The 14,242-nt window shown below is 44.5% G+C and overlaps 1 protein-coding gene across 2 annotated transcripts in view; it reads right to left on the reverse strand.

Moving 5' to 3' along the window:
- LOC146195362 (beta-1,3-galactosyltransferase 5-like) overlaps positions 1–11,134 on the reverse strand; it is a 29,604-nt gene extending 18,470 nt beyond the window's left edge. For both annotated transcript variants that reach the window (XR_014706004.1, XM_084597795.1), the window contains exon 1: positions 9,753–11,134. Coding sequence is in view for 1 of the 2 variants with exons in the window: in XM_084597795.1 (XP_084453921.1) it covers positions 9,753–10,915 (1,163 nt within the window). In the remaining variant the exon portion in view is untranslated. The remainder of the gene's footprint in view (positions 1–9,752) is intronic.
- Between the last annotated feature and the right edge of the window lie 3,108 nt (positions 11,135–14,242).

The raw sequence follows: 14,242 nt of genomic DNA on the forward strand, positions 1-14,242 counted from the left end.
TGCTGCAACTCACCCACAATATCTTTGACCCACTTCTTCCTTGTAACACCAAGGCAGTCTTAGCTTTGGATCTGTCCAAAGCTTTTGATCGCATCAAACATCAGGGGATCATGACTGCCCTATCCACATTGAAGGTAGGTGCACGAACGTACACTTATATTCGAGCATTCCTCACTTACCGCAAGACTGAGGTACACTTCGGCCCTCTTTCTTCTTCCTCCTACACGCTTCACAGTATCGGCACCCCGCAAGGATCTGTCCTCTCCCCCTTTTTGTTTAACGTCGTCCTAATCCCCCTCGCCCGAAAACTATCAGACATCCCGCATCTGAAACACACCCTCTATGCCGACGACATCACGCTGTGGACCACTCACGGCAATGATGGCGGTATAGAAGACACCTTACAGGAAGCAGCCACCGAGACCGAAAATTACGCAAGGAGCATCGGACTGTCTTGCTCCCCAGATAAGTCCTAACTGCTGCTCATCCGCCCCAAGAACCGCCATTCCCCCCACTCTCCCATTTACTATTGAACTGAATAGGAGCCCAGTACCGGAGGTTTAAACCCTCCGCGTATTGGGCCTACAGATCCGAAGCAGTGGTAAATACACCACCCAAACTCAGGCAGGTTTCAGGTGCTATATCGCATCTCATCCGCAGAGTTTCGGGCCACCATAGGAACATGAAGGAGCACAACCTTTGTCGCCTAATTCATGCTTTCGTCCTCAGCTGTGTGCTTTACTCTACTCCTTACCTAAAACGGTCCAAACACGACATAAATGCTTTGGATGCTTTAATCCGCAAGGCATAAAAGGTCGCACTTCACCTTCCCCTCAACACATCCACAGACAGATTGCTAGACCTGGGTCTGCACAACACAATTGGGGAGCTCGCGGAGGCCCACCGACCGGCCCAGTACATCAGACTCACGCAAACATCCACTTTACGGCATATATCCTAGACTCCCTTGGAATCAGGATACCGGCTAACGACCCAACCCTTCTCTCCATCCCTCGACACATCCACCAAGGACTACTTATCAAGCCACTCCCGAAAAATATGCATCCATCCTACCATGATCAACGCCGCAGAGCCCGTGCAAAGGCGCTCCACCGATATTATGGCGGTGAGACGGACGCCGTATGGGTGGACGCTGCATGCACGGGTGATGAAGCGACCACCCTCTTCAGCCCCTCTCATCACATTGCCTCTCCCACCAGACACCTCCCCATAAGCTGCAAAGGAAGCTGCCATTACATTAGCCATAACCCGCACAGAAGCCCAGTACATTTTAACTGATTCAAAACCAGCAATTCTAAATTTTGCACGTTGCAGAGCCCATGTCCCTGCTTTTAGCATACAGGACTCGCCCGATGCACCCCCGCCCCGCCATGTGGAGCTGATATAGGTACCGGCGCACTCCGGGAATCCTGGAAACGAAGCTGCCAACCTTTTAGTTCGAGGTTCTTTAAACCGAGCTCAGGTGGCATCTAATCCGGGATTTACAAAGGAGCGCATGCACTCGTTCAGCGACGCAGGCTTACAGAGCCTCGCGCCAGCTCTACTCCCCACCCCACCCCTCCCTAGACAATAAACACGCAACACTATGGCGCAGACTGCAAACACACACTCTTCCTTCACCCCTTACCGTTTCCCACTACTATCCCTCCGTCCACACTCCTTGTACCCTTTACTCAGAACTCTTTGCCTCTTCAATACACATCCTCTCCATCTGCCCGGCGGAGCCTCCCCCGCGGGGCCTAGGGCAACTGAAGACCTGGAAGGACAGGGAGTCTCTGCTGTGTTCGGAGGACCTGGCCGTACAGACCATCGCCACCGGCCGGGCTGCCAGTGTTATAATCCTGAGGGACATAAACACTTGAATTTCAGTGGGGTCGTGCGGGGGACCCAGGGGCCTGCGGGACCCGAATTTCTACGTGTAATAAAGGTTTTCTCTCTCTCTCTGCCACTGACGAACGTTCCCCGTGCTCTTCTTCCCCTTTATATTTTCTTTATTACTACTCTAGAAATTGGTTGGTTGGTTGGTTGGTTGGTTCATAGGAAGGGAAAGGCGTAGTATCTGTCACACTTGCTCTGTGGACACCTGAACCGCGCCGTAAGGGAAGGAATGAAGGTGGGAGTGAAAGTGGATAGAGAGAAAGGGGGCCATAGTGGAGGGCTACGGAGTAATTTCGACCACCTGGGGATCTTTAACGTGCGCTGACATCACACAGCACACGGACGCCACTTCGTTTCACAATTACATGTGCAATAATCTTTATGTTCTGTCACGCTCCGTAGCCCTACACTACGGCTCCTCTTTCTCTCTTTCCACTTTCAATCCCATATTTCGCCCTTCCCTTACGGCGCGGTTCAGGCGTCCACAGGACAAGTGAGGCAGATACTGCGCCTTTTTTTTCCTGTAAATTTATTATTATTATTATTATTATTATTATTATTATTATTATTATTATTATTATTATTATTATTATTATTATTATTATTATTATTATTATTATTATTATTATTATTATTATTATTATTATTATTATTATTATTGTTTTTCGTAGCGACCGCCCTGAAACAGGTCCCAAATCAAGAGGAGGTGGAGTGCTCATTGCTATTGACAGTTTTGTGAAGTGTGTTCGACGTTCCGATCTGGAAACTGTTGAAGAATGTGTGTGGCTCGAGCTCACTTTAAATCGATATGAAAAACTTTTACTTGCAGCTTTCTACATTCCTCCGAATCTACCTCCTTCAGCCTATGATGATGTTCTGCTCTCAATCGAACATGTTATAACCCGTCATAGCAAACACAAACTTCTTATTTTAGGTGATTTTAATACTCCTGGTATCAACTGGAACTCACTTATTTCTTCTCACAACAATCATTACATATTAAGTAAGTGTAACGCTCTACTTGATTTTATAGCCTTTAACTCTTTGCAGCAACACAATTTCATTGCAAACTGTTGCGGTAATATTCTTGACATCTGTCTATCGAATTTTGAAAGTGTTCGAGTCTCGAGTTCAGACATACCGCTGACTCGCTGTGACAAATTTCACCCTCCGCTTCTAGTTACTACTGCTCTCTCTGCCTCACCTTCTACTAATTCAGATCGGGTGGGGAATTCGCCCCGTTTCGCGTATGCACGTGGTGATTATGTCGGTCTTTTCAATTTCTTCTCTTCCGTCGACTGGTCCCTTTTAAATGACATTAATGATTCAGATAGACAAGTCAGTCGCTTTACAGAAATAGTTCTTGATGGTATGCGTCGGTACATACCTTTGTATACTCCTACGCATAGGAAGTTCCCTTCCTGGTTTTCAAGGGAACTAATAACGGCGTTAAAGCTCAAGGAACGGGCCCACCGTAAAGCGAAACGCCCTGGGTTTCACAATTGGGCAGATGAGTTTCGCCGTGTGCGTTCTCTTTGCAAACGCTTATACAAGCGGGACTACGACTCCTATCTTGAGTCTTTAGAGAGGAATGCCTCAAATCGTCCTAGTCAGTTCCGGCGTTACGTTCGCAAGCGTTCCATTAAATCAGATTTAAGTATCAGCTTAGTTGACTCTCAGGGTTCGGAAGTTCGGGATGTTGCCGACAGTTTTGCACAACATTTTTCCTCCGTTTACAAACATCCACATTGTGATTCCGTTTGCCTCCCATCTGGTGCACTAATTCCATTCTCTTTGACGAGGAGTTGATAACTGAGAGTCTTAAGCGTCTGAGACCATCTTTGTCTCCTGGACCTGATGGCATTCCAGCTGCCATAATAAAAGCCTTCAGTTATATCTTCATACCAGTACTGACTGCCATATTTAATAACTGTTTAAAAAATGCTGCCTTTCCTCGCGTGTGGAAAATGGCACGCGTGTTTCCTGTCTTCAAGTCTGGAAACAAATCTGATGTTTCCAATTATCGTCCGATTTCTCTTCTATGTGCAACCTCTAAGCTGTTCGAATTAGCTTTGCACAGCGTACTTTCCTTCCGTCTCAAACATATCATAGTACCGAATCAACATGGCTTCATGTCGGGCCGCTCTACTTCTACCAACCTTGTCACGTTTATGACGTATGCCTCTGCAGCTGTCCTTCAGAGGGGTCAGGTTGATACTGTGTACTGTGATATGAGCAAAGCTTTCGACGTTGTTACTCACTCACTACTTCTTGAAAAACTTCTACTCTCTGGCGTTGAAGTCTCACTCGTAGCCCTCCTACGCAACTATCTCCTTGATCGCTTCTGCTTTGTCAGTGTCAATGGACAGACTTCTTTCGTTTACCCTGCAACGAGTGGAGTTCCTCAAGGTTCAGTACTAGGCCCGCTTCTCTTCTCCGTTTTTATTAATGATGTTTCCGCGGCGATAAAGAACTCCTCGTTTCTTCTTTATGCTGATGATATTAAAATATTCAAGGTAATACATTCTTTTCAAGATTGCGTGTTGTTGCAATCGGACATATCTGCTTTTTCTGATTGGTGTGCGATGAATCGACTTACCCTCAATTCTTCCAAAACTAGGGTTGTGTCCTTTACTCGTAAAACACATAGCTTTCTCTACCATTATTCTGTGAATTCCGTGCTGTTGGATAGGGTTGATGAAATTAATGACCTTGGTGTACTTTTTGACCGCACCCTCAGCTTCTCCTCTCACATTAACCGCATTGCTCAGCGGGCTATGCGCACACTCGGATTCGTTTGCAGACTTTCGAGAGAGTTCCATACTCCACTTCCGTTCCTAAAACTGTACCTGTCCATATGCCTGCCGGTCTTGGAGTATGCGTCGGTTGTTTGGAATGGCACTTGCAAATCGAACTTGGACAAGGTTGACAGAGTACAAAAAAAATTTTTACGGATATTTCATTATCGCTTTCCTTGCGCAACTTCCCCCTCTCGCTCCACCAGGAGCGCCCAACTGAATCTTCCTACCCTTCACTGCCGTCGTATCAGACTTGATATCATATTTCTGTACAAACTCCTTCATGGCCACATTATGTGCCCTCAGCTCTTAGAGTACATCCTACTGCGCGTTCCGCGAAAGAGCATGAGGGAATTCAGACCATTTCAGGTTTCTCCTCTTCATTCCCACTCCCCTCTGGACAGGATGCAGTGGTTATTTAACTCTTTTTGTCCTCACCTTGACATCTTCCAAAACTCGCTCTGTTCATTTACATTGGATGTTCGTAGCGTTGTATTCTAAATAGTACTTTATCACTTAAAACTCTCACTTTCTAGCCTTAAATTGTATTTACTTCACTTCTTGCTTTTTCTCCTGTTCAATGCTGTCTGTATCGTGAACTACTTTTTATCCGTTTCTTACTTATATTTCAACTTTAAACTTTATATTCGAATCTTACTGCCCCTTGTTCAATCTTACTTCTTTATTGTATTGTTCTGTATTTCTAGCCTGTGTTTTAAGTACCATGCACTTGTTGCGCCTGGAAGGGTTGTTTATTTTATGTATATTTCTGTATTACTATAATCAATGTCAGTTATTTGTTGTTGTTTTTTTTTGTCTTCTATCTACCGTTCGTTTTTTTTTTTTTCTTTATTTCCTGGTGTGCTAAAAAATTCTCTCACTGTGTATATAAGTGATGCTACTCATTGTTTGCTTACTTTCCGTGATACTTTTCGTCTGTTTCATTTCATGTATTATTTATTTCTTTTTTTGTGTTCTCTTTGTGTGTGTAAACATGTTTGTGCTTTTTCATTTTTGTTTCTTTTTTTTTATTTGTGCTGCAGCACAAAGACCACATGGTTGTTCCTGCGCACATTAAATAAATAAAGATTGATAGATTGATAGATTATTATTATTATTATTATTATTATTATTATTATTATTATTATTATTATTATTATTATTATTATTATTATTATTATTATTATTATTATTATTATTATTATTATTATTATTATTATTATTATTATTATTATTATTATTATTATTATAGCGTGTGTTTTCGATTTAATGGCGCTAATTCCCCACCGATTTGCTTACGAGATGTAAACTCTGGCTCATGTCTGGTCAATCTAAGAGGGACTGTGGGCTTGGATGCTCAGGTCTATCTCGCGTATGTCTATGAATACATCACTTCTGATAACCTTTTTTCTATTTCATTGGCATACATTTGAAACCTCACTATTTAAAAGCGCTATTTTCTCTTTTCGCTGAATTGCGCCACCCACGCCCTCTTTGCTGATGACATTACCCTGTGGACAACCACGGGAAATGTAGGAAACAGGGGACAATCTTCAAGTAGGAGCGGACGTAGTGGCAACGCATGCAGCCTCCATCGGCCTAGCTTGCTCCCCCACTAAATCTGAATTCCTGTTGCTCCGCCCAAACCGCCGCTTTACAAAGCAAAAACATCCCTCAGTACACATCACCATAGATGGCCTCCAGTACCCAAGGTCAGCAAACTTCGAGTCCTGGGAATGTTCCTGCAAAGCAGTGCACTCAACACAGAAACTATCCTGAAACTATCACCAGCCATCAAACTATCACAATCATCAAACGAATAGCGAACAGGTACAGAGGCATGCGAGAGCCACAATCTCCGGCGTCTTGTACAGGCATTTGTCATCAGCCGAATGGTCTATTTACTCCCGTATCTCTATCTTACAAAGGCAGAAACTGAGAAAGTTGACGCACTCATTCGTCAGGCATATAAAACAGCACTTCACCTCCCGAAACATACTCCTGCCACACGCCTCCTAAACATGGGAATGCACAACACAATTCAAGAACTAGTTGAAGCTCATCGTACTGCCCAGATCAACAGACTTTCCTCTACAGAGACGGGCAGGTTCATTCTCGCAGCGCTAAAACTCCAACCAATTGGCCCACTCATTGAAAACAGCCACCTAGTCTCCCAACACATCCGCGACAACCTTACCGTACAACCCCTACCTAAAAATAGGCACCCTGTTCACCGCAAGGCACGACGAGAAGCTCGAGCCAAGGCGTCACACAAAGCACACGCGACTGACACCGAAGCGGCCTTCGTAGACGCGGACGAATACAGTCACCCCACGGCATATGTCATCACTGTGATTTCTTATAACTTCAATCACATAGTTTCTGCCTCTATCAAAGCAAAAACGTCGACCGAAGCCAAAGAGGCAGCCATAGCGCTAGCCATCTCCTCTTTCACTGCCACACTCATTTTCAGCAACTCTAAAACGGCCATTCAAAATTTCGCAAGAGGGAAAATACACCCAATCGGCCATCAAATCTTAACCTCTGGTTCCACAGCTCCCCGACCCATTCACATCGTCCGGGTACCAGGCCATGCAGGCAACCCCGGTAACGAGGCAGCCCACTCAACTGCTCGAGCGCACGTCAACCGAGCGGGGCATACCGAAGACTGGGGAAGCACGGGGGACAGACTTCTCACCTATCCTGACATAACACTTCACTACCGAGAACAACGACTCTTATATCCCCCTCCTCACACCTCTCTCTCAAAACCCCAACAAATAATCTGGCGACAGCTACAGGCCAAAACCTTTCCCTCCCCAGCTTGGTTGGCCTTGGCACACCCAGGCCGGTACGACCTCACATGTGGCGCACCTAGAGCCACCTTCAATCACATAATGTTTCTATGCGAAGATTTGAAGCCACCGCCCCAATGGGGCCTCACGGACCAAAAGGGTTGGGAGATCGCGGTCTCCAGCTCGGACCAAGCAGCGCAAAAGATGCTGGTTGACTGGGCTGAAGCGGTCGCTGCCAGGCAGGGCCTGACAGACCGCAGCCGGGATCAGGAACCACCTCAACCCTTGTAATGTACCCTGGTTCCCACAATAAATGTTTTACCACCACCACCACCACCACGCTCGTAACTTTTTTTTTTTAATTTTCGTGTCTAGTCAAACAAGTGGCTAACGGACCCAACCCATTATCACGGGGTATATGTGTAGTTGGTGAATTAATAAAGAAGTGCAGTGCAACAAATATGCTGAGCACTAACAGTTTTTTTTTTGCTTAGCTGACGCGGCTGAAGAGGTGGCCATTGCCGTTGAGATAGCAGGGACAATAGCTACTACAATTATAAGTGATTCGAAAACACCAATATGCAATTTTCTCAAAGGAAGGGTCTCTCCACAGGCAAAGAGGATACTGGAAACATATTAGGAGAATATTTCGGCTAATATAGACACCAACCCATTTCCAGCTTCCAGCAAATTAGGGAACTCATAAGCTTGCCCGTGGTCTCACCTTCTGTGTTGGCTGTGACCCTCAGCACACTCTTAACAGAGAAAGGCTAGTGAGCTATAAAGCGACTACTGAGCACTGTCGGCTAAACAGGGTAGAATACCTACCGGCAGATAGGACAGGTTGACGACTATCCTGTATCTACTGGATATTAAAGTTTTTGCCATCACCACCAAAATAGTTTAGTATGTACGCCTTCTGTGCAAACAAAGCATGGTCTACCGACTTAATGAGAGTGATTTCATACTGACAGTGTGTTATTAATGAGTATTTATCAAGAAAGTTACCAAATCTGTGAAGCTAAATTCACTCCATATATTTTAAAAAATACGAGAGGTCCGCAATTATTCAGGTCGTTACTACCTGGCTCCTTAATAATATCCAAAACTTTGGCTAAGTGCATGTTGGCAGGAAAGAAGCATACCTGAAGAGCAAGGAATATGCGTCAGACACTGCCCTAATTCGGGTACCATGAGAGGCCTGCCTTGTATATTATGAGCGTCGGTACTATACTTGAGCTTTGTAAACTGTTAAAACCAAATTTACGTGCTCAGTGATTAGGTCAAGAAACAGAGACTGATATTTTGATGTCAGTAATGATAACTATTACTCAGAATCACCAGCCAAACGTCTCAATGTGATATCAAAACTGTTAATTTTAGACACGTACGGGAGTTCGTTTATGCGACCCTTCGCTTAAAAGAACATTTACGTTTTCTCTTTTCATTATTTTCGAAGACGATAACTAAATAATCTCCAAATTATCAATTAGAAAATCCAGCAATAGACTGGATAGTTAACTGGAAAAACGTGAGTCTTAATTGTCAATTCTCGCGCAAAAGAAGGACGGCAGCGTTTCCGAAGGGATACACCGAAGGAATATTTAATTATATTCTTCATAACAGTTTCCCTCGTCGTTTGTCTAATCTACAGAATCTACTTTATGTACCAGCAGTTGACAGAGTAAAATAATGGATTCGGCGCTAATTAAAGCCGCACTTCTCGTCAAAGTGACCCCTGCACTGTTTCTTGCAGTGTCATGAGCACTAGAATTTTTGCTATGACTGAAAAGCTTGCCACAGAATAAATGTATCAACATTGCATACATTAAAAAGACATCATAGCCTTTCCTCCACGAGCTCTCTTTTTACTAAATATATCCTTCTTTTTGAATAAAACAGCAGCAGGAACACCCGCAGCTGCTGAATAGCGCGCGAACCACTTAAATAATTATTCAGGCTTCGTATGAACACAGATACGATGTAACATGCCACGGAATACGTCGGCATCGCCACTGCTACCTTCGCTAAAAATATGGCAATACCCGTTCACGTTACGTGGCAGCATTACGGATTTTAAATGTAGTAAAGCTTCCTTCAAAATTATCATTAATTTATGCATGCTTTACTACACCACACCACCTGCGCTAAAGGTTAGTCCAGTTTTCGAACGTTAACTCGATGCAAATTATTGGCGTAGTTGTCCTAGGACAGGCTTAAATTAGCGTTTCCATTTAGATTAACTACCCAGTCTACTAACCAGGGAAGCCTTTTTCGGTGGAACAACTTGACCCTCCACCTGTATCCGTTAATTAGAGTCTGATTCAAGCGCAAGACACTCCGCCACAGCTTTCCGATATTGCGCCGAATGCGGTTTGGCCCACCCGTGTTTACGAAGAGCATCGTGTTACGCACGGTCGTTGTTCCTTTGTCCACGTACAGGCCAAAATAGCGAGTAATGTCCACCATGTCCACATTACTTAGCGATGCCAAGATGCCAGTGACGTACACGTCGTCAATCCAGAAAAGCGGAACATGGTTGGAAGCCTCATAGAGCGTGAACAGCACTGCGGGCCGCATCATGAAGGCCGCGCCGGCACAGTACGCAGGGTACTTGTCGGGTGCGTACTCTTCTTTACTGACGTACCACTTGGACTTTGTTGTCCTTTCGGGGTGCCCCTTTATGTGCAAGTGGCAATGAATGCCATTTTGCCGCATCGCCACACTGTCCACGTACGACGAAAGGACGAAAACGTTAACCAAAATGTCGTCATCCATCTTCACAATGTTCGTGTGCGGGTTAAGGAGACAGTTTTCCTCTACCCACTTGGCCCCTTGAATGAACTTCAGCGACAGGTTCCGGTACGTGTCCTTGAAGTTCAACATGACAATGTCGCCTTCTCTAGAGGCTTCTTCCTCGATTATTCGATTTTGGTTTGGGTCAGATTCCATCCCGACGAAGAACACCATGGCGGACTTTACGAAGGCCTCAATTCGCGGGTCACCAATAGTCTTCCGTAACCACGCGCGCTTTTTCACGTTCTTCGGAGCCGTGTGCACGAAGTAGAGGATTCGAAGACCAGGGCGGCGGCACGGCAATGTGGCAGTCCATTCCGAGTAGCCCTCTTCCTTTTTCAACGACGACTCGTTGAAACTCGTTTCCGTGGCGTTTGCATCTGTGGTGGATGAGCTTGCGAGCGCTGCGGCTGTATCACTCTGTCGGCAACGTCGGTGAAAAATTTTCCGCATAATGCACTCAGAAAAAACAACTATTGCCACAGACGCAAAAATACAAATGACAAAGATGGACAAACGGCGTGGTTTCTTACGTTGGCGAATAAATAAGGGCTCTCTAGGAGAATTCAGTACTGCACAGGTGCCACTCGTCTCCACTTTGCCTCCGCCTTTTCCAGAGAAAACCATTCTCTAGACGCTTCTTTTGCGGAATGCGCAGAAGCGCAGTTTGACAGTGCTAGCCGCGTTGCTGGCCACGGTACCGATCAATCAATTTGTGACAACCGCGACAAGAATTTTTGCGTCGCTATCATAGCGTCTGCTTGCGAGCGCCCTTTGTCATCGACCAGCGACGTTTCGTTTACGGGGGTGCGCAGACAGCACAAACGCCGATTTACAAACGAACTCTCGATCAGAAGAGCTTGGTACAGAAGGACAATGGCAGGAAAGAGTGTCAAGAAAAACGACCGAACGAATAAGAAGTGATAATTGTGTCGGGAATTCTTCAAAGCGCATATTTTTGTGTCCAGAAACATCTGCGTGCTCAAGCACTCGCTCGTCCCAATTATCCAGCTGCGTTGTCTTTCGTTTGCTTATCTCAGAGTACCAGGTTCGGCTGCGCCCATATTTTCATAGAGGCGCAATACGCTAACAACCATGTGGTGTGCGATGTGAGCGCACATGAAAAATGCTAGAAGGTTCAATGTGATCTGAAACTCTATACTACAGTGTCCCTCACTACAATGCAATGTGCCACTTCGGGACGTCCCCTCTTTCCGTACCAAGCTCATTCAGTATGGGTCGCAGGTCGCCCATTCATATTTCGGCTATTTCAATGCTGTCAATGAACTTTCCGCCTTGTTACGCTGTCCGTTATGTAGTACATGAAGTCAACGTTTAGTTTTAATGCAAATAGAAACAGCAAACCAAGAATTCTAGGGCGAGGCTGAAGAGTGCAAGGCGCAACGTTCTTTACTGAATGTACCGAAGCTGAGCGTAAGAGAAGCGCAAGAAGCTCGGTGGAGAAACGGCGTCTGATGATCAGGTGTGCTGTCACATCTACGCCAAATTCAAACTTGCTGCTTTATTGTATAAGCCTTATTTCGTTTTGTCACACCTGGAAATAACGCCTACGCAGTACGCAATGGCTGGCCTTTCCCAAGCACCAAGCTGAGATCATTAATTGTAAGGTCAAACTCTTTGCTGACGACTGCATAATATACAGAGAAATAAGAAGCCACGAAGATCATGTCATTCTTAACAGATCATTAGAAAAAATTGCTGAATGGTGCAACAACTGGCAGATGGCAGTAACCAGGAAAAAACAGCCATCTAATTTCGTGTATAAAATGAATGACATTCCACTTACCCTTGTAAACAAGCACAAATATTTAGGTGTCACACTGATTTCAGATATTAGATGGAACGAACACATTAGTAACATCACTGCTACAGCATTGCGCAAGTTATTTTTTCTTAAGAAGATGTATTCGCCTAGCCCCTGCACAAACTAAACTTTTAGCTTATAAGACTTTTATTAGACCAGTACTAGAATATGCTAACACCGTTTGGTTTCCTCAGTCTCTTACTAACATTTCGAGGCTTGAAAGAATACAGCGTAGAGCACTAAGATTCATTCATAACAAATACAAGCGAACAGATTCACCAACCGAACTAACTGTAATATCCGGGCTCGAAACGCTATCAGCAAGAGCAAAGTTGGCGCGATTAAAATTCTTATATCAGCTACTACATAACGCCTTTAACATGGACTTATCACAGTATGTTTCATTATCACATAAGCGAGAGTTAAGAAGCCATCACGCGTTCACGCTAACCGAATTTTCATGTCACAGTGATGCATTTAAACATTCTTTCTTCCCGTTGGCAACAAGCGAATGGAATTGCCTGCACTCATCTGTTACTAACGCTGATTCAGTGTCAAGTTTTCGTTCCAAACTACAGGCCACGGTGTGAGCTGACATTATTCGGTTACAAATTTCGCTTTCTTTTTTCGTTCGCTTGTTTAACTCAGTCGACAGCCTGTTATCACATTGTTTCGTTTTTGAACTTGTATGTGTTCTTTATTTGCGAGCGGTTTGTGCAAATTTGTTAACACATTTTCAGTTTTTTGTGCTTTAAGAATTTCCTAATACTGTATTTTTGTAGAGCTGCTTTAATTCTTGTCATCATCATTTTGTCGATATTATGAATGTAATGCCCACCTGCTATGGTCTCAACTAGAGACTGACAGTATTGCAAATAAATAAAAAATAAAAAAGCATGTGCGTGATATGGAGTTATACATTATGCAGTTTGAACCGGACGCCGGAGCCACTCCTCACGTCAACATCGTACGCCGCTTCTGTACAGAGCTTTTTGCGCGTCTTTTTTTTTTTTTAATTGGTTCACAGGAAGGAAAGGTCACACTTGTTTGGGAAGACACATGAACATCGCTGTAAGGGAAGGGAGGAGTGTCGGAGTGAAAGCGGAGAGATAGTGGAGAGCAATGGAGTAACTTCGACCACCCGGGGATCTTTGGCGTGCATTGACATTGCACAGCACACGGACGCCTCTCCATTTAACCTCCGTCGAAAGGGCGCCGCAGGTGGGTTGGAAGCCGGGTACTCAGGTACAGTAGTCGGGCATCTTAACCACTGCGCCACCGCGGCGGAGCCGCCTTTCGGTTTAGTGCGGAAAAAGTGTCGGATTTGCTCGCGCTGCGCGGCTTAAGAAAATTAGTTTTTCTTCGTTTCAAAAACTGATGTTGCATCGTCTTGTTCACGTCTTCGAATTCTCCATTTGGACTAAGCACCAAATTGTGAAAATTGAAAGTCTAATATTGAGGATTAGGTAAATAGCTTGATAATTAGTGGCGTTACATAGCATATTGCGTTCGCCGTGGCTGAGTTTTTTTCTGTAAATATTTTTTAAGCCTACTACTTCCAGGAATGTTTTAAAGCCAAGCTAGGCCTTACAAAGCAGACTATATGGCTTAGAAACAAGCAGGGATTTATGTGTATGTAGTGTGGCATTCATATAAAGTATTAGCTTATTACTCTGAACACTAGTAAGTATGTGCATAATTAGGATCAGAGGACCCAATCGTCAATACCCTCAATGCAGAGCGTATGTGGCTTCCTAATTATTATGCCAGAGGAACAAACCGAGGTACGAGCGCCACCGGAATGAGTATAGAAATGTACCGAAGTGCCTAGATTTAATATGGAACACGCTCTGCCTGCTTTCAGCATTACTTGCCCATTAGGAGGTCAAATTTTCTATAAATCAACTCAGCGAGATAAAATTTAAAACCAGTGACTGAATCAGCTCAGCTAAAATATTTCACTAATGATTACATTAAGTTGGCGCAAATAACCACCATAGCTGCTTGCACCAAAGCTTCAGCTTTCACTTGAAAGAAAAGTCGAAAATCTTACACAATTTTTAAAGCATGCAGGATTTTACGATTGCAACAAGGAACAGCGGCGCCCACACAACGTTAAGCGGTACATT

This window comes from Amblyomma maculatum, chromosome 3 (genome assembly GCF_055883805.1).
Source record: "Amblyomma maculatum isolate TAMU_Amacu chromosome 3, ASM5588380v1, whole genome shotgun sequence".
Classification (NCBI taxonomy): Eukaryota; Metazoa; Arthropoda; class Arachnida; order Ixodida; family Ixodidae; genus Amblyomma; species Amblyomma maculatum.